At 34.8% G+C, this 27,389-nt stretch overlaps 2 protein-coding genes across 2 annotated transcripts in view; both read right to left on the reverse strand.

The window, feature by feature from the left end:
* LOC111050403 overlaps window positions 1–27,389 on the reverse strand; it is a 63,219-nt gene that overhangs the window by 21,269 nt on the left and 14,561 nt on the right. The window contains exon 12 of the mRNA XM_039438815.1: window positions 27,084–27,170. Coding sequence (XP_039294749.1) covers window positions 27,084–27,170 — 87 coding nt within the window. The remainder of the gene's footprint in view (window positions 1–27,083; window positions 27,171–27,389) is intronic.
* LOC111050236 lies at window positions 1,143–19,900 on the reverse strand. The gene is made up of 14 exons (XM_039438816.1): window positions 19,696–19,900; window positions 17,530–17,559; window positions 16,750–16,812; window positions 16,335–16,391; window positions 16,001–16,057; window positions 12,960–13,010; window positions 12,041–12,199; window positions 11,901–11,939; window positions 9,608–9,673; window positions 7,154–7,201; window positions 4,829–4,891; window positions 3,604–3,736; window positions 2,812–2,920; window positions 1,143–1,320 (listed from the first exon to the last, which is right to left on the reverse strand). Exons 1-14 carry the CDS (start codon window positions 19,797–19,799, stop codon window positions 1,235–1,237), a joined length of 1,065 nt encoding a protein of 354 aa, XP_039294750.1. The 5' UTR covers window positions 19,800–19,900; the 3' UTR covers window positions 1,143–1,234.

Raw genomic sequence — 27,389 nt, forward strand, 5'->3', positions numbered from 1 at the left:
GGCCTAACCTACGGTGAAAAACAACTCAATTGCTGATGGAGAGTGTTACTTACGATGTTAAAATGCTGTCATTGTGGTTCCCGTGTAATAGGCTAAGTCTGAATATTGAAAAGTCTGTAATTGTTAATTTTTCACTGTCTCAAGGTTTTCAAATGCTCACTCCCATTAAATATCATTCAATTGATTGTCAGGGGCGGCTAAATGATTGTCCTTGTAGCAGTTTTCCCAAGAAATCGATTATCGGTCGGATATATGTCGCATTACCAACGGCTGTCACATCGAACCAAAATAACACGCTCACCTCAAACTTGAAGTCTTTGTAACAAAATGAGACCTCTCTCAATTCTGTAAGTAATTTCAAAAAATACTCATGTGCTTTTAAAGTTGTAAAGTCCTTTTATAATCACTCTGTATTATTGTAGATACAGGAGATTAATGATCATATCACATCATTCATTATATTTTGATGTTCCCAACTCGTGCTAGATATGTAGGGTGGTGAGATAATCACCATAGTAGTTTCATTATTTCATGATCATGTTCACTGTATAGAAAATAATGTGCTAATACGCAGACATGAGACAACTCTACTCACTATGGTTGGATAACTGTAAAAAGGGACACTGTTGCTTGAAGGCGAGACCATATTGAGCGGTTTTTGTGACTCCAACCCAATCAGCTAATCAGAGAGCTTCCTGCACTGACGACTCTGGAAACGTCTGCTGAAAACGCCTTATATGTTCACGTTCAAATAGATTGGCTTGCTGTTCTTCAAAATTTCTGCAGATCATCTGCAGCCTACAAACTCCGCTCCATTCATCATCAGTACCCTGTCATTGGAAGAGAAATAACTTTTTTTCTTCACAATGAAGATTCCAACTCGCTTCTCCAAGCAGCCAGACTATGATATTACAGTATTTTCTAGAGACTTGGACGATATTTCATGCAGATCGAAAACTGTTCAAGTTTATTCTTCAAAACAATCGGTGAACAAAAGTTTGCAATTATTAAAATCTGACATCTATGAGTATAGCAAAAGGATTATTTAGGATGGTAAAAAGCTCCATAACAGGACATCAATGTTTGCGGTCATCAAACCGGTTGAAGGAAGGAAAGGTTTGAACACATACTCGTAATAGACATAAGCTGATATCATTAATTTTATTTCATCATCAATAATATCATTTCCAATTATTGGTTTTGACACAGATCTTATGATTCTCCGTTCCTCTCATTAGAACGTAACATCCATTCCCAAATAGTCATTCCTGGGTGTATCTGGTAGACTCTCTCCAAGGGGTAGTAGCACCATTTTCCGTGCTGTAAAATGTTAATTTTTTCTTCAAATAGACACTAGTAACACAGAGTCTTAACCACAACAAATTTATTATATAGTGTTCGTCATGGAAAGCAACATTAATAAAAAAAATGTGAGAGAGATGAAACAAGTTTAATTAAAAATGATCTTTCCCAATTAATATGCAAATATAAATTTCATATTGTAATGACATGTATATTTATATACAATAAAGGACTTATACATTTTATTATCCTGTCTGTTTTTGGGAATAGAATTACAATTATTGTGTACGATTACTTGTGGAGCTACTCAAGTTTTTTCTCATTTAAATAATATTGATTTTGACACTTGAAATGACCTATGTGATGATTCAAGTTGATAAAAGATACAAGCACGAAGTGATGAATAACGTAATGCTTGTCGTGAAGTAATGTTTCTCCTCCCTGTGCTACTATGTTCAATTTCACAAGAATTCTAATTACAGAGGACATATGGCATGAATTTTTCTTTTTTTTCTGAGCGTGATGCCCACATGAGCTTTTTGCTTGTGCGTGGTTAATAAGGTTGATGATAGTAAGAAATGATTGGACCGACAGTTTTGGGTGGGTGCCAAACCACCATAGGAATTGATTTTTACAACTTATGAATCATATTCAGAGGATTTTGCTCAAGTGTTCACCCGGGAGCAATAGACACTTGATTTATAAATTATCTAAGCGATAGATCATCACAAATTATTCATTCCCTTATTCATCTTGAAAAATTGAAGCAAGACCCGGTCTACAGTGAGTTACACCCTGAGAAAAGTGTGTCCATTCCCACCTCTAATCTCTGGAACTCATTTTTTATAATAACGTTCAGGTAGTATATTTTTTGTTCACGTAAGTCCAGAATCCCTTCATGGGTCAACTAGACTCTCATTGTCATTATCTTGAATTCTCACGCACAAGCAAAAAAGAATGGATGCATGAATAAAAAAATTTGAGATTGAATGAAAAGAAACTAGTGAATTATGTGAATGTACTCCATAAGAATGGCTTCAATGAAAGCTCGAAATTAAATGTGGAAGGGATGGAGAAAACAATAAGGAGAGGAAACCATAGAAAAGATCAATCAAGAATAAGCTATGATCAGATAAGAGACTAAGAGCAACGGATTAATCATGAACTAATATAATATACAGATTGAGAAACGCCTTGAAGCTCCTTCTACTCTTATTTGATTGGTCGACAAATGTAATTGTGTTTTCTGCCGGTAGGTGGCAGTAGCTGCTGGTGATTCCTTAGACACGAAGCAAAGCTCCTCCCACTCTCTTGTGATTGATCGATCATGTATTTCTAAATTCGCATGTTGAGATGCTGCTGTTCCCAATTCCAGAACTTCACCACCAACCTACTCGCTCATGATTTGACAGAATTTTATTCCCGAAATCTGTCACTGAATATAAATATAGCATAATTTTGCTATCCAATGAACAATAACAGATTGAATTCGACAGGAGTTTCACTCACAATAATCAATTTTCTTCCCGGTCTTGTCATAGTATACGGCCGTCCTGCTGACACCCGTGTTAGAACCATGTCTATACTCTGTGATCTGCATATAGAAGCTGTCCTGACCCTGGAAAGTATTTGGAGAAATGTAAAATTATGAAAAACAAAGAAAATGGAAAACTATGTTCAGTGAGCGTTATTTGGAATTATTTGGAAATAGGAAGCTGAATGAATTTGTCAAGAGATATCTATGATTCTTAGATTTCACAAATCATCGGAGTTGATATTCTCATCAAAAACTCATGACTCTACAGGAATAATCTAATTATGCAAATGAGTGTAATAAGATATGAGATGAATTTGGAAGAAAAGATGGATCAGAATGATTGGATAGCAGGATAGGGAGATCTTGTGCGATAATAATTGAATAATATTTAACATATATATCATCACAATTTCATTAGTAGGAATGTTTCCTGCCCTTGAAGAATTTGAATGTGGAATAGAATGCATTATTTGCAAAAATATTGAGTGACAGTAAGTGAAAAATGCTGATCCTAGAAATATGAGGGAATTTCAATATTCAATTGAATGAATTTATACAGAAAAATCTTATCGCAAAAAAAAGTCGTATGGCATATGAAATATTTTACAGAGTAGAATACTCATTGAACAACAAATTAATATTGGAAAAAAACAATAGATCAAAAATACGAGGAATAATTATCTTGTTTGATTGTTGAGAACGCCATGACAAAATGTATAGTGTTGATAATAGAGAATGGAGAACAGAGAAAATATTTTACTCACATATTCAGGGTCAGTACACAGGAAAGACCTGTGCTTAGTTTCTGTTACTTGGTTTTGATTCCCAATATTATTGTTCTTGAAGAGTACCGTTAAATCTCCAAATTTATAGCCTGGATCAGGGACTGCTGAACAACTGAGAAACAGAAAAGACACAATAGATCAATTTCCATTAGAAATAAACATAAGAACTGTACAATAACGTGAAATCAAGAACTACAGCAGGCAAATATTTTTTTCCTACAGTTACCTTGAAAAGTGGCCATTGCTGCACTGATTGCAGAACGCAAAGAATCACTTTTCCGCTCTAGTGCGGGAAAAATTTTTCTGCACTCCAGATTTGCAACATGGCAACACAAAATACTTAGTAGGTTATATGGAGCAACAGTGCAGCAAAATCAAAATGAAGTTGGTAACAGTGACTGCTGTGGCTGCTATAGTGAGCAGAGGTACAAGGAAGCACAACGCGCTAATTATTATTCATTATATATTATAACCAAGGACAACGAGGACTTTACGATTTCAGGATTAAGGTTTTTATCAATAATAAAATTACACAGAAAAACATTTGATGCATTTCAGGCAATTTTACCCATAATTACCCACTTTTCATATTCAATGGTAACTGTAGGAAAAACATAATGTGAAATACGTGCGCAAAGTTCCTCTGCTGCACTCAACAAACCACAACAAGTAAACGTTTCTTTCGGTGCAGCAAACTGTCACTTTGCGCACTAGTTGCACAAATAACTAAATTGTATTTTATTGCAATTATAAGTTTGTTTATGTAGACACCTGAAAGAATATCAGGGAATAAGATTGAATAATTGAAGTGAGCAGGAAACAATAATTGAATTATAGCTTGCTATAGGGAAGCTGTTGGCTTGAAAGATTATTCACGTGACTAGAAAACTGTTTGTGAATTTTCCAGTTGTGGTTCAACCAACCATGAAATTTCCACTTCCATTATATACTCCAGAAGATTCAATGGTCATGAAATGAGATTTGAAAAGTGAAAAATTCATATTATGAATTGAATAAAGTTATATAGTATGTTAAATACCTTTGATAAACTTAACCCTATAGCTTTGTTAAACAATGATAACCAAAAATTACACATCTTCTGATTTTGAATAATCTTGAACTAATAACACAATAATATCATTATAACATAATATCTTATAGAAAGCAATGAACATTTGAGAGAAATCATTAAAATTCAACTCACTCTGGAGGGAATGGGAAGTTCGGAGGCGCATGAGGGATCTTCATATTCGTTGGTCCTTTGTACCTAAAATTGAAAATAAAAACACTGGTGATAATCGAGGGGAAAAGATAAATTTTCATTATAACAGATTATTCCATTTGAATAATCCACTCTTATCTTATATTACAGATAGAACTTATATTTCTTTAATTTTGTAATGGATCAAAAGTTTCTGATGTGATAAATATGTACTCATCTATATTTTGTATTTTCTGCTACCCTTAGAGAATAATTTATTGTTCCTCAATATCTATATTGTTTGTCAATCGATATCTATCATCCACGGTAGTGGCATGATTCATTCACTCACTCACTCATTCCTTATCAACAGAACTAACAATCTACTGGAACAAATACGTTCAAATTTGGCAGGTTTGTTCACTTGGTCATCTAGAGGCGCTCTTAGAACGGGGTTTGAAAAATTTCCAGAGATTTACTCAGAATCAGAGTTTTTCCAAGGTGTTTCTGCGTTTTCTCAGTTTTTCAATAGCCAATAGGGAAAAATGTTCAGATTTGGTACACAGGCTTAGCTGAGGTGAAGAGATGTTGTATTGGAACGATATTGAAATAACCCCAGAGCTCCGCCTAAGATCGGCGATTTTCGAGCGTTTTTCCTGTGTTTTCCAGGCCTTCTTAAGAACTTATTGAGAAATCATGTTGAAGTTTGATACAGAAATTCAGCAGAGGTCTAGAAGCTTTGTCTTGAGAGGACTTCAGAATCACGCTGAAGATACGACCAAGACAGCAGTTTTCCTAGTGTTTGTTTTGCGTTTTCTCACATTTTTCCAAGAACTAATTGCTTGAGAGAAAATGTTCTAATTAGTAACAGAAGTTCAGCAAGGGTCTAAAAATTTTGTCTTGAGAGAACTTCAAAATAACACCAAACATACGCCCGATATAGTCCAAGCGGTCCTCAGCGTTTCCTCTGCGTTTTCTCAGATTCTCAGACTCAGACTAATAATTGACAAAAATGTGAATCTTGGTGAACAGGCTCATCTCAGGTATTCAAATGTTTTATTGAAAGGGCTTTGGCATAACGCCAAAACATACGCCCAAAATCTGCGTTTTATTTTTCATTTCTTGCTCATTCAATAATACATAAGAGGTTCAAATTGGATACAGAGGTTCAGTCATGGTCCAAGGATCTCATGTTGAGAGGACTTCGATATTTCGACGAAGATACACTCAAAATTGACGTTTCTAAAAATATTGAAGTTTTTTCATTATCTTATAGACACAAATTGTACAAATAAATTTCTACACAGGACCGTCGTAATATTTCTTTGGGTTTTGAGAAAGGTTTTCCAGGGTTTTCAGGAACTTGGAAGTATTAAAGTAGTCTATTGAAAGTATTAACAGGTTCAGCTTGAGAGGGTTTCTAAATTAGAAGGTTTCTTTTCTAAACTTCTTTATTGAGTTTTCAATGCATTTTCCTACATTTCTGAAGAAAATTCATACTCAAGAGAGTAAGATAAAGATGTTTTTTGAGTTCTGCTGTTTCAACTATCAGATTGAAATGCAATTTTTGTCATAAATTTCAATCAAGTCTTTAATTTATTAGGAGATATGAATATTGATTATTCAATTGCAAACTGTTGGCAACTGTTGATTCTATAATTATGATTCACTATGAAGGGATAGCGTGTCTGCTCATGTGTGTCTCCAGCGTTATTGCCCTGTCACCAGCTGGCTCAAGTCTTTGAATAGTAGACTTGAGATGCGCGGGAACACTTGCGTCAGGTGATCAATTTGCATGAATACTGAATGAATATTGGTCCTGAAAAATATAAATTTTTGCTACCCTGCGCTACATAATTTAAATTAACTGGTGATTGAATCGAGCTAGAAAGTCTCTTTTGCCTTTTTGATGGGAGGGAGTAATCTCAAATAAAAAAATGCAATCTTATTTTTGGATGATTTAGCCGGAGGTCCAGGAGGATCTTATACCACGGATAAGGAGAGCGAAGCGAACCTGCCGGCTATATAGTATGGAGAATAGTTACATGATAATTTTGCATTCTATTCAAAATTGGCTGTATAATTAATTCAAAATTGTATTGAATATTTCCAGATTGATTGAAGAATTTGTACATTGAATGATTTTTTTTGGAATGCTACAATAATGTTCAAACATAAATCAGTAGATGATATTCTTATTAAATTTGGAATGCGAGTGGGAATTTCTTAATGCCTTTAGGAAAGGAGAAATCAATATTTATTCCAAGTCGTTATCTATTGAGAAATTCTAGAGCATGTTCGAGGAATTTAATCAAAAACTTTACTCACACAGTCGGTGTTACTGGAGATGGTGGATTTGGAACGGCTGGAGAAATCCTGAAAAGAAAGTCTGAACATAGAACATTATCAAATGAATATCTACATAAGAGTGTATTATGTCTTGTTTCGTATTTGTATCCGACCTGAACTGTTCATTCATGTTTCTCTCAAATTGTCATATGTTTGAAATACCATACAGGTGGTTTCCCTACTCTTTACCAATATTCTAGGACATTGTTCCTGGGTACGAGACATATCTCAATATCATTTTTAAACTGTCCGAGTATCCTTTGTTACTCATACAGCAGCGATTTTGTTTTTTCACTTACCATTTTTTTGTAAATGAAGGCTGATCATGAGGAGTTGAAACTTCGTACAAACATTATGGCAAGATTGTCCAGTCAAATGATCATCTTTCAGGAAAAAGATCCGGAAGAATTTTTCTCGTCGGTTCTAATATGTATTTTGGGGCGCTAAATTTGAATCTGTCATTTGCTGACATGCCAAAGAGTGACTTCACCCCTCAAAGACCTCAAAGGCACTCAAATTTTGGGACTTATTTCAAGTTTTCCATTCTATTTCCAAAAACCTTGGATTTTTCGAGAAAAAACATTCTCTACAAAATTGAAGTCAAAAAAAAATCCAATAAGTTGAGTGTCACGTAGGATTTCAACGATTTCTGAGTTTGAGCTATAGATTTTCGAAAAAGGGATGTGTTTCAAGGTTTTTGGAAAATTCTGTTAACTCACTAATTCCACTCTACACAACTTATACAACTTGGAGTATTATTTAGTAATGATGGAAAATCATATATCATGTGAAAGTAGGCTACAATTTATTACTATTATGAACAAAATTACTCAGAAATTTCAATATTATTCATCAAACTGGGAGGGGGTAGAAGCGGAAATAGAAAACCACGACTCACAGCCAAAATACAAAATTTCCAACTAAATAACAAGCCCTTCCGAACCGATCACATCAATATTTTTGGATCATACTATCATAGGGTTATGTTCTATCAAAAGCAATCAATTTTAGGATTTCTTAGTGGGGAAACACTTATAAGGATACTTCAAGGATCGAAATTTCAAACCATCATAGCTTTTGACACAATGATTGGATCTTCTCGTAACGCAGCTCATTTTTCTCAGCTCGTCAAGGCTACTATCAAACTGAGCAATGGAAGAAACTACCATCTTCATTATCGTTGGTGATTTTAATAATAAAATCAATTCTATCAATTCGATTATTTTCATATTTCTAGAATATGTGTTCAAAATGTTAAGCAGATTAATCAAATCGTTCAAAAGTTTTTGTGGAACATACGAACCCATAGACGGACACCGACTTTGGCCTTGAGTGAAAAGTAAGAGCTCGATAACAATCGTTCAATAAGATAATTCCACTCTCCAATATAGGCCTACAATAATATTATAATATATGTTTTGAATATACTCACGTAAACCCCGATGCCCGGTACCTGAAAAGATATTAGCAACTTGAGTGTTTGTTGATGTCATAGTATTATCTCTGCAAATCATCATAAATTGTTATGAAAAAGGCTCTATTACAAATAATAAGAACACCTGGCTTCCACGAGAAAAATATATATTCAAAAAATTCGTGATATTTTCAGAAAATAGTCCAGTATTTTATGATTATATTGAGAAAGAACATTCATTGGAATACAATTCAATAAAAGTTTTTATTATACTGAAATTATGCGAAGTGGTTAAACAATACATTGAACATTGACTATGATTGCACTCGGAAATATGAAATAAGACACAATAATCATCAGTACTATAACAGACAAGACTTGAATCTGTGATACTATCAAATAATACGGTATAATACAGTACCAACTGTATTAAAATATACTCAATACATGTAGGCGATTTTTTCTGCTTGTTTTTATTGTAACTTATATTGCTTTCGTTGTGTTGTTGGATGTTTGGATCACACATTTTGACATTCACGAGACGATTCCTATATATTCCAATATATTGTTATTGTCATTGCTGTAGCCAATTACAAATCATTTGAATGAATTCAACAGTTTTCAATATTCAACAAACAATATCTCAGTTGGAAAACATTATATTTTGATGTCAGTTTCATAAAGTGCATCTTGTATCTTTGATTTTTGGGGCTCTGTTTTGAGTTGATAAGGAAGGGTTGTAACCTGGAGGCCTCCTACTCCGCTATGCCACTGATGGTGTTTAAAGTTGGAATCTTATAATCAAAGAGTCAAAAACATTTAAGATTCTTGAATAAATTACTGGATTCTCCATCACATTCATCCATTGGGGAAAAGTACATATGAATTCTATTGCTCTGTGTTGGGGTATGGAGATTGAACCTGTTTTATGTCCATGGAAATTCGAAAACCAAAGGACAAAGTATGCATTGGATATTACTTATTCATTGCATGAGGAGTAATCATTTTATAGGACTCACATGGCATTGGGTGTGGTGGTGATTAGTTTCCCATCATCATACATAGTTTGGATGATTGGATTTATCCTAGAAAAAGCAAAATAAAATTAGAATTTATCAATGATTGATAAAAATTACTGCAATAATTCGAAGGGAACAACGATATCTTATGGGAAATTAGAAGCAAGTCAGGAAGCTGTGAAGTGGAAACAGGGAGTAGAATGTGTAGTTTAATAGAAAGGTAAGTGGGTTTTGGTTTTCATACGTTCCGGATGTTGGCAACCACTCTTGCTATGATGACCCTTTTGACTGCCACCCTGAACAACAGCTGTGCTGTTCCACTTGGAACCTGCGTACATGATATGCAGTGAGCTCAGCCACTACCTCCGTAAACAAAGCCATAGTGCATTCTGGTGATGTCACCACAGGTAGGGCTCTTACACCAATAAAAACACTACCTGATATAGATCAGCTGGAATCAACGAATTTGTTCGGACGAAACTATCAATTTTCCTCTTTGTTGTCTGGTGTTGTGTGGTGGAGGGGGCAATTGAAGGGTGATGCATTTATAGCATAATCGAGTCAGTTGCCGATTGACAGCCAATCAAACAGCTCACTTCTCGTAATGTCGATTTTTGCAAAGTGATCTATTGATTATTCATTGTGATTTATTACAAGTGTCGTCTCGTCTCGTATCGTGATCTGGACCCGGGATCCTAGAAGCAAGGAGGATTTGGACATGAAGGTAGGCCTATGTTATTGTGCACTTAGCCATTTAAATTGTTCAACTTGCTACCCGACGCCAGACAACCCCAAAAGGTACTCGATGTAATTGATACAGTCTACAAACCAGAGTGCTGTTTGAGCCAGCCTCTGTCGAATAAACAGAATTTTTATAGGTGTGGGAGCCCTATCTGTGCTGACGTCACACGAATGCACTACGGCTTTGTTTACGGAGGTAGTGGCTGAGCTCACTCCATATCATGTACACAGGTTCCTTAGCCACGATATTCTCCTTCTCTTCCAGGACCTCTTTTTCTTTCCACCTTGCCCTGTACTACAAGTTTGAGTAGCTCGTATCTCCTTCCATTTCTCATAAAATTTCGTAGATATTGGAGCTTCCTCGCTTTTACTGTATTGAGAATTCCAGGACACCCCCAGAATCATTCAGTAGAGCCACATTTCAATGCCTCATTAGAAAGTCATGAAAGTCAGTAATACGAGGGCTATTCATAAAGTAGATTACGTTTTTATATGTAGCGGTGGTTGGTTGGGCGACCATTTTGGTGTATGGGCGTTCTGCAGGTCAGTCGGCATCCAGCCGTGCTAGAGAGAGGTCGGTCGCACTGCTCGTCTCGTCACAATAGCCTATTGAAATGTGCGCTGCAATCGAAAATCCCGCCAGTTGTGAGGTTCGATCAGTTATAAGATTTATTTTTGTTAGCAAAAAATATATGAAGTATATGGAAACAACGTAATCAGTGAAGGTGGAGTGGAATGGTGCATTGGATTTAAAAATGGACGAAGTAATGTTCATAACGAAGAGAAGAGAGGCAGACCGAGCATTGTGAGTGATGAGCTGGTTGCAAAAATGTCAATGAAAAAATTGGGAGATTTTCTCTCGTCCACCCTACAGTCCGGACCTGGCACCTAGTGATTTCCACTTATTCCCGAAGATGAAGACTTGGCTTCCAACACAGCGCTTCGATGACGACGCAGATCTCCGCGCGGGCGTGACTGACTGGCTGGCGTCACAGGCGGTGGAATTCTACGACACGGGAATTTCAAAGCTAGTTCACCGATATGACAAATCTCAAACTTTGTTTGGCGATTATGTCGAAAAATAGTATTTTAGTTCTTCTTTCAAATGTATATAATACAATTTTTTTCTGTCATCCAAAAACCTATCTCCTTTCTGAATAGCCCTCGTAAAAGGAGAAAAAAGTGAAAGTACAAATTATTTAGAAGGCATATACAACTTAACTAGTCTGAATCAATATCTGAGATAAGAAAAATAAGCAAGCTCTTATTAACCAATCAAAGAATACTCGCCTGTAGTCATATAGGGGAAATATATAAACAAGGAAGCAAATCTTCCAAATTGCCAGAGATGGAAAAATTCAAGATTGTGAAATCTTCAATAAAATCATAGTTAAATAACTATCTCCAAAGTAGTTATTTGATGATGGAAAACTGAAAGTATTACAGCTAATAAATAAAGAAAAAACTCGAATATTGACTGAATGATAAAATAATAACTCTTGAAATAGTATTGATGATAGAATAATTGATAACTCTTTGATGAAATACTCACACTACATTCTCCTCAATATTTGAGTTCTGCATGTTAGTCCTGGAAAATAAAATAAAAATTTGAATCATTACTGGAATGTATTTTTCCTAGAAACAAATAAAACATCCATAGTGATATTTATTATATCATTCAGTACTCACATTATGTTTCTATCCTCATCACCAACAAAGGTAACCGGTGTTGTAGGTTTCAAGAAAGGTTTACTTGGCTTTACAGGTCTACTAGGTCTTGAAGGTTTGACAATAACAGGTCTCACTTTTGGTGGTCTAGGTTTCCTAATTTTACTATCAATTGGAGTCCTGGAAACATAACATTCAAAAAAGATTAATCAAATGGTTTGGTCTATTTGGTTTATGAAAATTGATTGAAGTTCTATATGGGGGATATTTGCAGGAAGAATATGTTGTTCTCTTGGACGCAAAGGGAATCTTTCAATTATACCAACACAGTGTAACAAGACGATTTGTAGTTTAAAATTGTCAATCTATTTGAGTTCTAGAAACATACATTTTAAAAAGATTGAATCAACATTATAATGATTGATTTTCGAAAACTATTCAAGTCCAATATAGGGAATAATATTATTGGCAGGATTTGTGGGTTCATTAGAGGCTGAACACAATTAATCGGAGCCACTATCAATAGAATCCAAGTGGTACAACTCACATTATTTGATCGCTATAATGTTCAACAGAGTAACGTGAAAAGTTGTTAATATTTTTGGACTGGAGTCCAATTCTTTGTGATGAGTGTTCAATACTGTCCTGAATCCCATCGTTAACCTGCTACTAGGTCAATTTATCTCTTATGAGTTTCCTATGCACAAGCCTAGGTTTTAGGTGGGCATCATAAATATTCATCATCATCAAAAACCAAACAATATCGTGATATTCTTTCTTTATAAGTGGAGTGATATAATAAGAAGATAATAGATCAGATAAAACAAAAGCAATTCATGGGATTTAGGAATGGAATTCAGATGTTTCCAAGAGGATCTTGAATCTTCATATTGACTTTCTAATATACGAATACTTTAATATATGTTTTGAATATACTCACACAACACTCGATCCGGTAGCTTGAGTATTTGCTGATGCCATGGAATTATTTCTGGGAATTGTCATGAAAAAAGCTCTATTACAAAATAATAACAATACCTGATTTTCTTGGAAAAAAAGAAATATTGAAAGAATTCATTGAATTCTTGATATTTTTAGACAATAGCTCAGTGTTTTAAATATTTGATTAAGAAGGAACATTCATTGGAATACAATTTAATACAAATGTTTATCATACTTGAATAATGAAGAGTGGTTACACAATACATTTATCATGTATTATAATTGCACTTGGCAATGGGAATAAAATAATAAGACATAAAAATTATCAATACTATCACCACTGAAGAAACACAGAACAATAAAGGCTACTTTCTCAAAATTTTTGATAGCTCGCGCTTGAGTGCAGATTTTGCTCGCAGATTTGGGCACCAAACTGTGTGCAGACTACTGACACACTCCCACCACAGGCACTAACAGTGTTCCCTCCTCTGTGCAGTTGAAAAAATGACTGCACTTCTAGAGAAGCAATATTTCATCAAAATCTATCAGGTTCCTCTAATTTAAATTTCATTCTCATTTTCAATAAAACTGTATATTTTGGTTTCAAAGCATCTGAATCTATTCCAGTACGAAGAGAACTCCAAAATCATTGTTTAGAAGCAACACGTGAATTGACACTGCTGGATCGCACTCATTGTTTCAATCACTCTCCTATTGTTCAGAACCAACCTGGAACACAACTCGTTTTAGAGTATAATCACAATCATCATCATCATCATCATCATCATCATCATCATCATCATCTCATTTCTCAAGCATAAACTGGACAGTTATGATGACATCTTCCTCAGTAACAAAAAACTCACTATTGCATCTTGCTGGTACCTCAGAACCGTCCTAGGCAATCAATTCTCGTTACATTCACTCCAGCCGCTAAGCCACAAATAATGCGAGGACTAATATTCACGAACTATCAGGCCCGATAAAATCTTCAACGTGAATTAAAGGGTCCATCGCTAGAAATCCTAAATAGGTAATTCGCAAGACAAACGGTATTCAAATTATGCGGTATGTAGCATTCATCCTGGCTCCTCTTCTTCCTTCCGTTCATCCTCTCTCCCTTCAAATCCTCTCTTTATCTCGGAATTCTTTCTCTCTCGATTCTCTCTCCTTCTCCATCTTGAATCCTTCGTTCCTCATTTACATTCTCATTCCATAATTTTCAATTTTCTCAAGAAAGCTTTAAATTTTCTCTTTTCCTAGGCATTCCGTCTATTGCTCAATCATGGTCAGTCTCGATTAACAAATTAAACAGGAAATCAATATTTGAACATATCATGAGGGTGAATTTTTAATAAATGGATCTAGAAATATGGAATTGCTAATTAATTTCAGAAATAGGTAGTTCAGCATTGAATTAATGCCCCGTTTGCATTATTAAAGTTTTGCACATTTCATCCATCTCTGAACATTTTCCTCATTCAGTTAACTAGAGATTGATCTTGGTTTACAAGTACATGATATTATAATAATATTATATTAACCAAACTGGAACAGGAAATTTAATTTTTCCAGCATTATTTTATCTTAACTCATGAATAAATTCCTCCATATTTTTGAATATCCTTACTTTCCAGTTGACTTTTTTCAACTCTATATAAATTAATATGGAACGTTCAATACTTGTTACTGTATTGGTATTTTGAGTATGAATATTCTCAACTCATAGATGATGGATCAATTCCTTTTTTTTATGTTTCTAAACTTTTTTCAATTCTCCACCCTGATTTCAGTTAGTGGGCGATCAACTGTTCGGTGCAGGCATAATGCAAGCGGCACTGATGCAAGGTCAGGCTACATACAAGTCAGCTGATGAGGCTCCAGTGTATCGCTGTACGAGAATGTGACTAACGCTCTCACGCTTTGTGAAAGCACTGGAGAGATGCGAAATATGAAATATATGATCTTCCAACAGCAGACGCGATTCTGCCGTGTGAAACCGGCCGTAGAAAAGTGGGCTGGCATAAAATTTGGGAGGAGAGCGTCTTTTGAACTGTTTATTTTTTTTCCTACAGGTACTTTGGAAAGTGACCATTTCTGCACTGATTGCAGGCCGCAAAGAATCACTTTTCCACTCTAGTGCGCAAAGTATTACTTTGCGTATTATCTTTCAGCCATCCCAATCAGCTGTTGACATTGTTGGCGTGTATTTTTAATGCGAATTTGTTCCATCTATACTTTTCTGATTTCCAAATAAATAAAAATGAGAACTCATTAAATTATACATTTTGAATATTATTAATTATTCATTATTTCGAATAATATTTTTTTCATTCATAAAGTGATTGGTTGAAAGAGTATTAAGGAATTAAGATTCACTCAAAATTATTCAAATTTTAAAATTAATTTGATTAATTTGATTTGTAATTTGAATAAATTATCGATTATCAATTTGAAATTGAATTATCAGGTTTAAAATAAATTAGTTGTTATTAATAAAAAAATTATACAGACAAACATTTGATGGATTTCAGCCATCATTTTACCCATAATCAACCTCTTTTCATATTCAATGGTAACTGTAGGAGACATTTAATGTGAAATACGTGCGCAAAGTTCCTCTGCTGCACTCAAGAAACCATTCCGCCCTCGCCTACGGCTCGTGCGTAAACGTTTCTTTCGGTGCAGCAAACTGTCACTTTGCGCACTAGTTGCACAAATAACTATTGTGGATTGATTGATGTCAGGCGCTCAACTCATCAGGCCTGTTTCACACGGGAAAATCACGGTTCCTGTTGGAAGATCATATTTCATAATTCGACACAACCATTGCTTACTTTAGATAATAGGCTATCTATCTAATAGTAGGCTATGACACAACATATCATAATCATCATTCACAATCTTACAACATCACATACTTAAAAAAACAACAGATGTGATGTTTAAAGTCTCTAAAATTTATAAATTAATAATTGTTTATTCATGAGTGATTTGATAATAAACATGTAGGCTACATACTCTAGCCTAATAACTAACATGCTTTCTTCTAATTTTTTCTGCCATTCTGGGCTACCTGGGAAGTCTGCGCCACTCCTGTAAAACAAATTGGTAGATAGAGAACTTAATTGATACGAATGTGAACATGGGCAATATGAATGAATAGTATTGTTATTTGAGATTGAGTGGAAACTTTGATTTCTCTTCCATTCTAGACTACCTGGAAAGGCTGCACTCTCCCTATGAAGAGTAGGTACCGACAAATCGGTAGATACGGTAATGCAAGCAAATAAGTGAGAATATAGTCAATAAATCCACAGCTAATATAAATGGATGGATACTATTGTGCTTGAAGATTGAATAAACAACTCACATTTTCTCTTCTAATTTTCTGTTCCATTCTGGACTGCCTGGAAAACCTGGTTTGTTCCTATAAAAAAATGAATATTCAGTGAATGTTGATTGAAAATCAACTGAGGCCTATAAAGGCATGATAATTCGTAATTATCCTGCAAATGAGAATATCCGCAATGAATCAAACTCTCTTTCACGTACAAAGAAGCAGACACTGGTGAAAAAAGATGAATACTTATCTCAGAGTATCTCCATACTAAGAATTTCCTTTGCAGATGAACCCAGAGAGAAAATACTAAGATAGATAGAGATAGATACATATAGACTAACTTAGAATTCTGTTCTCTCTGGGTGAACATAGAACTATATGAAGTAGGGGTGGAAAATTTAATTGAAATTGAATATTGTATATTTAATATATTAATTTCACTTACATTGGTAGGCTTTCCTTCAAATTCTTCATCCAAAGTGGATTGCCTGGGAAATTTGGATCCTTCCTGTGAATATGAGATGAATATTACGCTGAAAAAAATACTCAATGCACTAGAAAGAATTCAAGTCAAGAAGAAGGATAATTCATTGATTTCAAATATATAGATATTCACGTTCATTAGTGCACTCTTAATAGAAAATCAATAATCCAGATTCAAAGAAAATAGAAACAGATATTCTCATTCCACGTTGATGGAGACTTTCGAAGTGGATAGGCAGGATTCCAATGAAATTCATTCTTACGAACAAATTAACAGGATTTATTTGATCCAGAAACATGTAACAATCGAAACATAGGATGTTGAACTATCGAGCTTTAACCAAGAGAAAATAATCAGAGAACTGCTAGCATGACTCGCAAAACAGTAGTACTTGGATGAGAACTAATCAGAATGGTCCGTCCCTCAATTTTTTTTGATATTTGACATTCAGTTTTATTGCTCCTCGAGATCGATTCTCATGATAAAATTATGAAGGACATATAATATCGATAGATATTATGATACTATTAATTACTATTAGTACTATCAATTACTATAAATAAATAGCAATTAATATTAATTCATAATTAGTTTGGATTAATATTGGACAGTAGTGAAGTAGGTAGAGAGAAACAACACATAAAATGTATGCATGACATTGTGAAGAAAAAAGTAATAATTTCTTAGAACAACCGTATTTAAAATGTGCATATTAATTTTCACAAGAACTTATCTACTTACATGAATTCCATGTCCGTACTTGCCCCATGCCTGTGGAGAAATAGAGAAAATTCTTTGAATGAATATCTTCATCAAAAGAAAAATTGCAACAAAAACACTAAAAACCCACTAGAGAAATTGTTTAATAGTTCATCTAATTTGATTTAATTAATTTTACCTACAAGAGCGATAGACGAGTCACTATATACATCGGTGCAAGCAATTTATATTGTAGTTCTGAATTTTTAATATATTATTTGGATACATAAGAGAAGTCCAGAACCAATTTCCTCATGCAAATTTTTTTTGTGCTAGGTACAGGGTGTCCCAAAAACATCATATTTTCGGCTCATTTTCCAGTTTCCAGCTATTACTGTCAAATCTTATTATCGGACAGAAAAATTTGCTCTCGCCATTTTATTTAATATAATTCTGTATAAAATGAGATCATTCGGAACTCTCTATCTCCAGTGAGTATTGAGTTATGATTTTTCAAAAATGAGTGAAATTTGAAGAAAAAATCAGTTTTGATGAATTCAAGTTTTTGATCAACAATATCTTCCGATTGTTACCATTTAGATGTTTAATTCAGAGTCTCTCTGGAGGTAGTACTCTACAATCTGAGATCAGGTACAGTGCTTTATCTCATATGGATTTCCAGGTACACCTGACAACAATGCTCCTTGTATTGTGAAAAACACATAATTTTCAGCTTCGAACATCATCACCAACTACATTGCCCTCACATTGATATTTCGCACAATGACATAAGTGCATGAGATTATGTTCCATGAGAATCACCCGTTAGATGCACTTCATTTCAGTTTTTTCCTAGTGGAGAGGCGCGCTTAAGGATACCTCAAGGATCAAAATTTCAAACACTTATAACTTTTGACACATAATGTTCAGATTTCATCGTACTACATCATTCTTCTCAGCTCGTCAAGGCGGTCTAAAATCATGCATCATAAGTCAAATTCGGTCGAAAAATGGAAAATTCATTGTTGAGTGTACTTAAGCCGATATTCCAATACCCAAAAAATTGCCAATTTCTATATTCAAAGCTATGTATCTCGGTAACTCCGCGAAAAAAACATTTCTTTGACAACATTTTCGCCATTTTAGCCGCCATCTTGAATTGCATTTGATCGAAATCGTTCGTGTCGGATTCCTATATTGTAAGAACATTATGTTCCAAAATTCAAGTCATTCCGTTAATTGGGAGATGAGATATCGTGTACACAGTCGAACATACACTCATACACACACACACACACACATACACACACACACACACACTCATACACATACACACACACACACACACACACACACACACACACACACCACACACACACACACACACACACACACACACACACACACACACACACACACACAAATACAGACCAATACCCAAAAATCTTTTTTGGACTCAGGGAACCTTGAAACGTATAGAAATTTACAAATTGGGGTACCTTAATTTTTTTCGGATAGCAATACTTTCCTTTCCTATGGTAATAGGTATTATAATTTATTATTAATTATTATAATTATTTGTAATACAAATAATAAGCTGTACAAGGAATATGCTACTGCAAATAATATCTTTGGCCACAACATTTTTGAGATGATACCTTATGAAATACATTAATCTGATCAATCCCAAGCAGTTAATGGGGTGAGGATTGTCATTTTGTAATGATTGATTCATGTTACATTTCATATTCTCTGGGTGACAGCTATATTTGAGGAGTCAACTTGTTTTGCTTTTTCTCTTACTGAGGGTGATGCTAACAAATGAGTTTCTGGAAAGAAATGGGTAATGGTGGGAATGATAAAAGATACGTGAAACTACAGCTGTAAGTGGGTTCTGAATCACCGTGAGCTGCAACTCATGATAAAAAAAGCAGTAAGAGCGTAAGAAGAACAAATCATGAGCTGTAGCGGAGCTCTCAACTAATAAATTAATTATTATTTAATGAATCATCTAAATGATCAAGGAACACTGAATTTTATTATCGAATCCTGTTTATTGATCCACAGGATTCCAGTTTCATCAAATTTTACTTTTGCATTAAGGGTCGCTTTTATTCCTTTACTTTTGTATAAGATCAATGGCCGCACAATTTTTATTCTAGAAAATGCATTATCAAAACTTAAACTAAAAAACCCTGCACAACTTACGATTGATTTCTGGCTAGAAAAACTAGGAGAACTGCACACAGTATGATTCCCTTCATCTCGTAAAAAAAATTATTAATTTCAGACGAAATTTCACGGATAAACATGAAACAGAAATTTCCTATGAACAATTTTATTGCCAACGCATAACAAAGTGACACTGAAGATCAAATAGCTGGAAGTAGAGACTTATAAGGTTTTCGACTTGCATTTTTACCTTTATTTGAAAATGTGATTAATCTTTGGCTATCTGATTTTGTCAGTAGATGTTAGAAGGGATTATAAATCAAACAATTTGGAAGACTAAGCCTATAAACTCTCTTGTTTGAAGTTCTGAGGGGATCAATGCATTCAGAAATGATTAATGGTATGTCGACTTTAAAAAATGTATAGGCCTAAGTGTTGAAAACAAATATTTGTTGTTTATTGTTCCATTTCATCAAGCTGCATTTTATGATTGCAGTTCTACTGCTATAGATTTTATTACACCAATCCAGAGGAGATCTGCCTAAGAAAACGCTCAATAATTAATTATGGTCTTTCCTTCTAGCTCCCCCATCGCTTTTTACAGTAGCTCAATCATAGTGTGTACAGTATGAACTGAGAACTTGATCATGAAATAAGTAAACTACTATGATGATTATCTCATCATGAGAATACAACTACAACAAGGTCTATGAATACAGGTCATGACACTCGTGTTCCTTATGGATCGGCCATTATGTGGGGTCTTTATGGTGATACATTTGAAATATTCGAATCTGCTCATAACAAAATCATGCATTAAGCTTTTTGAAAACAATATTCTGGTTCAGATAATATGTAAATTCAGGTTTTCGATTTTTAAGAATGAAATTTCAATAATTCATTTTTCTATTATTAAAAATTGTTCTTATTCTTGTAACTTGTTATGATTCATAAGGCATTGGGACAAAAGGCAAACCTCAAAAAGAGTTTGAAGTTCCCAATCTGAAAATCAACAATTCAGTTCCTAGTTGAAATCTAAATATTATTTTTCTGTGGGAAGAATTTATTTTACAATTCAAAGCCAAGCAATATTCCTTGACCAATATAACAAAATAACACATCATCATGTTTTTCAATCTATAATGATAACAGCTGATAAATTTGAAAATTGGTGAACTAGAACCGATGGCGATTTTGCAATGCATTACGGGATTGAGTCATAACCTGTATTTATAGACCTTAAATTATTATAAAAATCTGGTGTGGCGCACTCACACAACTTTCCTTGCCGTTATGAGAATTGATCACCTGACGCTAGTGTTCACGCGCATCTCATAAACAAAGATCTGAGTCAGCTGGTGACAGGACAATAACGCTGGAGACATACGAGGTCTGCTATCTCTTCATAATGAATCATCTAATAGAATCAACAGTTGCCAACAGTTTGCAATTGGATAATCACATTTTCTCGAATTTCGAGCTTAGGGGAAAATGTTACTGAACATTAATTGTAGAGATTTTTATGCTCAATCATCTTCACTTGAATTTTCTTGTTTAAATTTAATCTGAAGCCTGATAATTGAGAATCCAAAATAAAAATTTGCATAGATGGGGTGGAGCTCCTGGAATTCTTACAGATATGGGACTTGTAGCAGTTGGTAGAGCTTATCAATGACAATTTTAGGTATAAATTTAAAAATAAACGTTGGAGCCGGTTTCGAGAAAATCGCGAAAAACCCTGTTTTTGACAACATTTTTGCCATTTTAGCCGCCATCTTGGATTGCATTCGATCGAAATTGTTTGTTTCGGATCCTTATATTGTAAGGACCTCAAGTTCCAAATTTCAAGTCATTCCGTTGATTGTGAGATAAGATATCGTGTACACAGACACACATACACTCATACACACACACACACACACACACACACATACAGACCAATACCCAAAAAATACTTTTTTGGACTTAGGGGACCTTGATACGTATAGAAATTTAGAAATTCGGGTACCTTAATTTTTTTTGGATAGCAATACTTTCCTTTTTTTTATAGCTCTACAGCCCGTTGTGGGCTTTGGCCTCCTCCACAACATTCCCCCAAACGTTTCTATCCATTATAAATCCTCTCCATCCTCTATAACCCATCCTTATCAAATCATCCCTTATCTCATATTCCCATCGTATTCTTGGTCTGCCTATTTTCTTCTTGACTGAAGCTTCTCTTTAAGAGCACTATTTTTGGCATTCTGGTTTCATCCATCCTATAAATATGTCCGAACCACCTTAGTCTCTGTGCCTTTATGAAGCGTACTATACTACGGACTTTTATTAATAGTTCAAGTTCAGCATTGGTTCTCCTTCTCCACTTTTCTCTTTTTTTTTACAGGACCGTACACTTTTCTAAGCACCTTTCGTTCAAATACACTTGAATTATGTTGGTCTTCCTTAGTGAAAGTCCATGATTCAGAGCCATAGGTAACTACAGGTCTTATAAGGGTTTCGTAAATCTTAAGCTTGCTGCTTCTACTGATGAGCCTGTTCTTTAGAAGCTTCAAGTTGATGTAGTATGCTCTATTTCCCGACAATAGTCTTTGTTTGATACTGGTGCTCATCATATTCTGATTATTCAATTCAACACCCAGATAGCTGAAGTTTTTTACTCCCTCAAAAAACCTATTATCGATTCTCAGACTCTGTGGAACCCTACGCGCTTGACTTCTTGATATTTTCATGTAGCAATACTTTCCTTACCAATGGTAATAGGGCAAGGAAACTAGAAATAAGATGAATGATAAGATATGATTAATAATCTCCTGTGTCTGCAATAATAAATTGCCACATATAGAACTATCATGGTCTTAACTTTATGGAACTTATCTGGAAACGATTGTTGAGAACGGTTTCATGAAGCACTCAGTAATTGCTCAGCAAAGGATAAGAGGGTCATTCAGAACCATCTCAGAAGTTTGGTTACTTAGGAACCTCAGTGTGATTGGCTTGGAAATCTCTCAAGAATATTGTTGAAATACAGCTTCATGAATGAGCCTACATACTTATTTCATCCTAAGTATTGAGGGAATAGGATAGAATAGAAGAATGAAATGACTGCCTTCATTTTTGACCTAGGAGGGCGAAGTTAGGGCGCAGTCGGCTCTCTCTTACACTTAAGAGAAAGTGTGGAAGAAATAAATTCTGAGTCGTTTGTTCAAGCTTGAATTGAAAGTATCCCAGGAAGAGTCAAAATAAAATAAAATTCTTGCCATATGCAATAATCTATCATTCGAATTTGAGTTCTCCATTATAATAATGTTGAAACGTCAAAACTCGATTCCATTCTATTTTCTAGAGTGAGTAGAATGGTATAGGAACTACATATTGTCAAGTAGAATAAATTAACGTAGAATCATACAATCGTATAAGTCATAGATGAGGAATCTATCCAATACTATTAAACGAGCAACTTCTGTTCATATGTTTTTATTACACCGAATCTCGAAAACGTCTCTAACGATTCTTACGAGATTCAGAACATAGTAGGTTTATAATATAAAAATTAGATTGCACTAGGACTCATTCCTAGGGAAACTTGCTGAAGGACATTAAAAGGATGGTTATTATTCATCCTTGGGAAAACAGCTGATAATAATTATTTCGTCGTCTGTTGGTGATGAAAGTGAGTGAGCGAGTTCATGTGTGTGGTGTGGAACTGTGTCAAAATTATGACTCAGCTGTTGAACTTTTGTACGGTAATCATTCAATCAGGTACTTAGTGCCGGTTTCAAGAAAGCCGGCTTATTTTCAATTCTGATTAATTCCAGTAGATCCATTTTTTTGAAATGGTCTTCTCTGATTTGGTTCACGTGAAGTTAATCAGGATTAAAATTAATCTGGCTTTTGTGCAACTGGGCCTTTGTGAGGGAAATTTTTGCATCCCTCTGAGGATTAATCTCAATTTACTGTGTATGAATTGTTCATGCTTTTGTACTCCAGAGCGAAGCTCAGTCCCCGATATTCCATAAATAAGAATTGAGCTTCAAATTTTGACATACAATAACTTTTTTATGTGTGAGCCGAATTTGATGATTTTTTAGTTGTGTTTGCTATGTTTATGGCCTATCAAATTTATGATCCGACTTCAGGACTTTATCCTACAGTCCTTCAAAGTTTACATGTAATTCTTATGGGAGAAGATTTCTGAATTAATAAAAATCATGAAATAAAAATCAGCTGTTATAATCATTGCGTCATCCAACAGTTGTCGGTATATCTTTTTTTCAACTTTCTTTCTACTGATTCCAAAATCTTGTGTCTAATAATAATGCCACGGTACGAGTGAAGACGTCCAAACTTGGGTCGTAGAACTTCAAATGCTGTAAATTCAGGATATGCACGGGAAAATCAGCAGCAGGGAGATGTATCAGGGGTATTCACAATGTTGTTTTAGCTAGATAAAGTGCTATTTGATAACTCTGGATTGTGAACGCCCCATCTAAAACCAACTGGTATAAGATAATAGCGTTCTAAGCGGATAATTTGTGTAACTCAATGTTTATAACCTCACTTATGCCACCAAATATGACTAAAACAAATATGGCTGCCGATTTAACAGAGTTAGCTAGATATGGCGGACCAGGGGTACTCACAATGTTGGAGATAGCTGGCTAAGTCGAGCTATTCGCTATCTCCAGCTATTTGCTAAGTCTTTGTTAACTCAATGCTATAGTGGTACGTTAGAAAAAAATCAACAGCCGAGGTGGCAGGTAGCGCAGGTTTGAGTCTGCTAACCCTAGCTATCGCGGCAGCCAACATGATCTTACTTTCTCAAACTAACTTCAAGTTACACAAATTATCCGCTTGGATCGCTACTGCAGTTAGCTAATAGCAGATGGTTTTTTAGATGGGGCGTTCACAATACAGAGTTATCAAATAGCACTTTAGCTGGCTAAAACAACATTATTGTGAATACCCCTAAACCTGCGCTATCTGCTATCTTGTCTGCTAATTTTTTTCCAACCTACTACTGTAGCATTGAGTTAATACAGACTTAGCAAATAGCAGGAGTTAGCGAATAGATCGACTTAGCCAGCTAACTCCAACATTGTAAATACCCCTATAATTCAATTTCCCAGCAAGCTGCATTCAACTATATCTAAAAATACAAACTGCTGCACAACTAACTGAGCACATCGGAAGTGCATATTGAGATATAAATGTAAATACTGATTGTTGGATAATTTTCATAAGAATATAGTGCATCAGATAGGACTAAGGCTAAGCACAGCTTAGGAGGCGCGGCTTGGTGATACAAAGTGTTGATCTAATGGATATTGCCTTATTACACCGTTCCACGCCATGCCCGATTCAGTGTGTGTGAGTTCTTCCATTCAAACCAATAAGCAAGTCATTTTAGATGCAAAATGACGCATCGCGCCTCCTCAGGTGTGCATCCAGCTAAAGTTTGTCATGAGATGCATTAACTATTTGGCGGTACGAAGTTCGCCGGGCCAGCTAGTGAACAATAGATAATGAGTAATAATTAATAATTATCAGCTACTATAACTTCAGGTGGGTTGCTCAAACACACCGTTACAATAGATATCAATGGCACTATTGATTAATGTCAAACAAGTTGATGAATCTAAACACTTGAGTGATCACAAGCAAAATAAGAATGTTGTATTTTTTCGAATTACAATGAAGGCGGATTTCAACGTTATTATTATCAGTATCAGTATTCGCGATTAGTTCAGTACAGATATTCTTCTTATTAGTTCTTATGAGACTATTACAATTAAGCCCGACCTATCAAGTATGAATAGTCCGATTCGAGCTCATGGGAATAATATATAGTTTCACTGAACCGGACACGGACTCTGATACTGATATGTGGGAATTCGGTCTTGGCTAACAATTTTTTTTTTAATTTAAAGACGACATTATTCAAAAGTAGGTTAGCAATGTAATCACTGTACAAAACTATTATTATATGCTCAGTATTCATCTTGAAAGGTTCTTGGAGGTGGGAAGCAAATTGAAAATACTACTCCACTAGGACTTCAAAAATCTGGTCCGCCATCTTGGATCCGCCATGTTTAATGCAACTTTTTTTTTGAATGGGAAGGTTGTCATGCGATACATGATTTCGATACGAAATCTCAAGAAAATATGAATGGTGAAAACCGCACATCGATATCTTAAATCGTTCAGAAGATATTCACATTATTAATCAATATCATGTTTATCAGAAATGAGATACATAAGTGGTATTGATTAATAATGTGAATATCTTCCGAACAGTTTGAGATATCGATGTGCGGTTTCAGACATTCATTTTTTCTTGAAATTCCGTATAGAAATCGTGTATGGCATGATCACCTTCCTATTTGAAAAAATAAAGTTGCATTCAATATGGCGGACCATATTTTTAAAGTCATAGTGGAGTAGTATTTTCAATTTGAGTAGGATCCTCGATCACACCCGCCATAATCACCTTTGTGTATGAAATATTAAGCCGTTCTCAAACATTTTTCTCTCCTTTCTGCTTTGAATAGTATTGATTAATAATGTGAATTGAATATCTTCTAAACGGTTTGAGATATCGATATGTGGTTTTCACCATCCTTTTTTCCTTGAAATTCCGTATCGAAATCATCTATTGCATGACCACCTTCCTATTTAAAAAAATCAAGTTGCATTCAATATGGCGGATCCAAGATGGCGGAACAGATTTTTGAAGTCGTAGTGAAGTGGTATTTTAAATTTGAGTAGGATCCCCCAATCACACCCACCGTCAAATAACCTTTGTGTATGAGATATTAAGCCGTTCTTGGACTTTTCACCCACTCTGTATAAGTATGGGATAGGAAATTCAAGAATATGGCATCATCACGTCTGAGCTACTCAACTGATTAACTTGACATTTCGCATATACATTCTTAATTCATCGAGGATGCTTATAGGCCTATTTTCAATTAATCAAGATTCCATTACGTCAAGTTCTCAGTTTGTAAAGCTATTAATTAGTCCTTTGCGGAGTATGGGTTATCTAGTATTTAGTAATAAATTAATGAGGAAAATTCAAAAATATGAAAGTTCCCTTTTTGCAAAAAAACGACGCCTCTTCGAGGTCGGACCTCGATCAAATTCATCAGAATAATTCTGATTAAAAAATTATTTTTTAGGATGTTGGATATACTTTTTTCTTCAAATTAGCAAAGAAATCAAGTTATCGCATCTCAGTCCATGTCTATTGATAAGTTAAAGCTCCAGTAAAATGTTCTTCCAGATTATAAAAAGTTTAATATACTCTTTCCTATATTATAAGGAGGGTGATCTCTTTATATTCATAGTATATTCACTCCATATTCACTAAAAACTAATGATACTCGGGAATCAAAATTGACACACTCATTATTTTATAAACTCACATTATTCCTTTCTGAACACCATTTACATCAGTGGCTCCAGTCACTGAGACTTCAGGTAAAACAGTGGGGGTGAGAGTTGTTGAAGGGCTGAAAAATCAACATTTTGGAGTTTGATATAAAGTAAGATTTCAAGAGAGAATCCTGTCATGATAATGTAGGGTCGCATCACTCAAATATTGAAATTCAATTTATATTTAAAATATATTATATTATAATATGTATCTCATTCAGGATCATTGCAATTCTAGATACGCTTCACAATTTGAAATAATAGAGATCTTTTTTGAAAATTGATTGAAAATTACA

The sequence above is a fragment of the Nilaparvata lugens genome, chromosome 12 (genome assembly GCF_014356525.2).
Source record: "Nilaparvata lugens isolate BPH chromosome 12, ASM1435652v1, whole genome shotgun sequence".
Classification (NCBI taxonomy): Eukaryota; Metazoa; Arthropoda; class Insecta; order Hemiptera; family Delphacidae; genus Nilaparvata; species Nilaparvata lugens.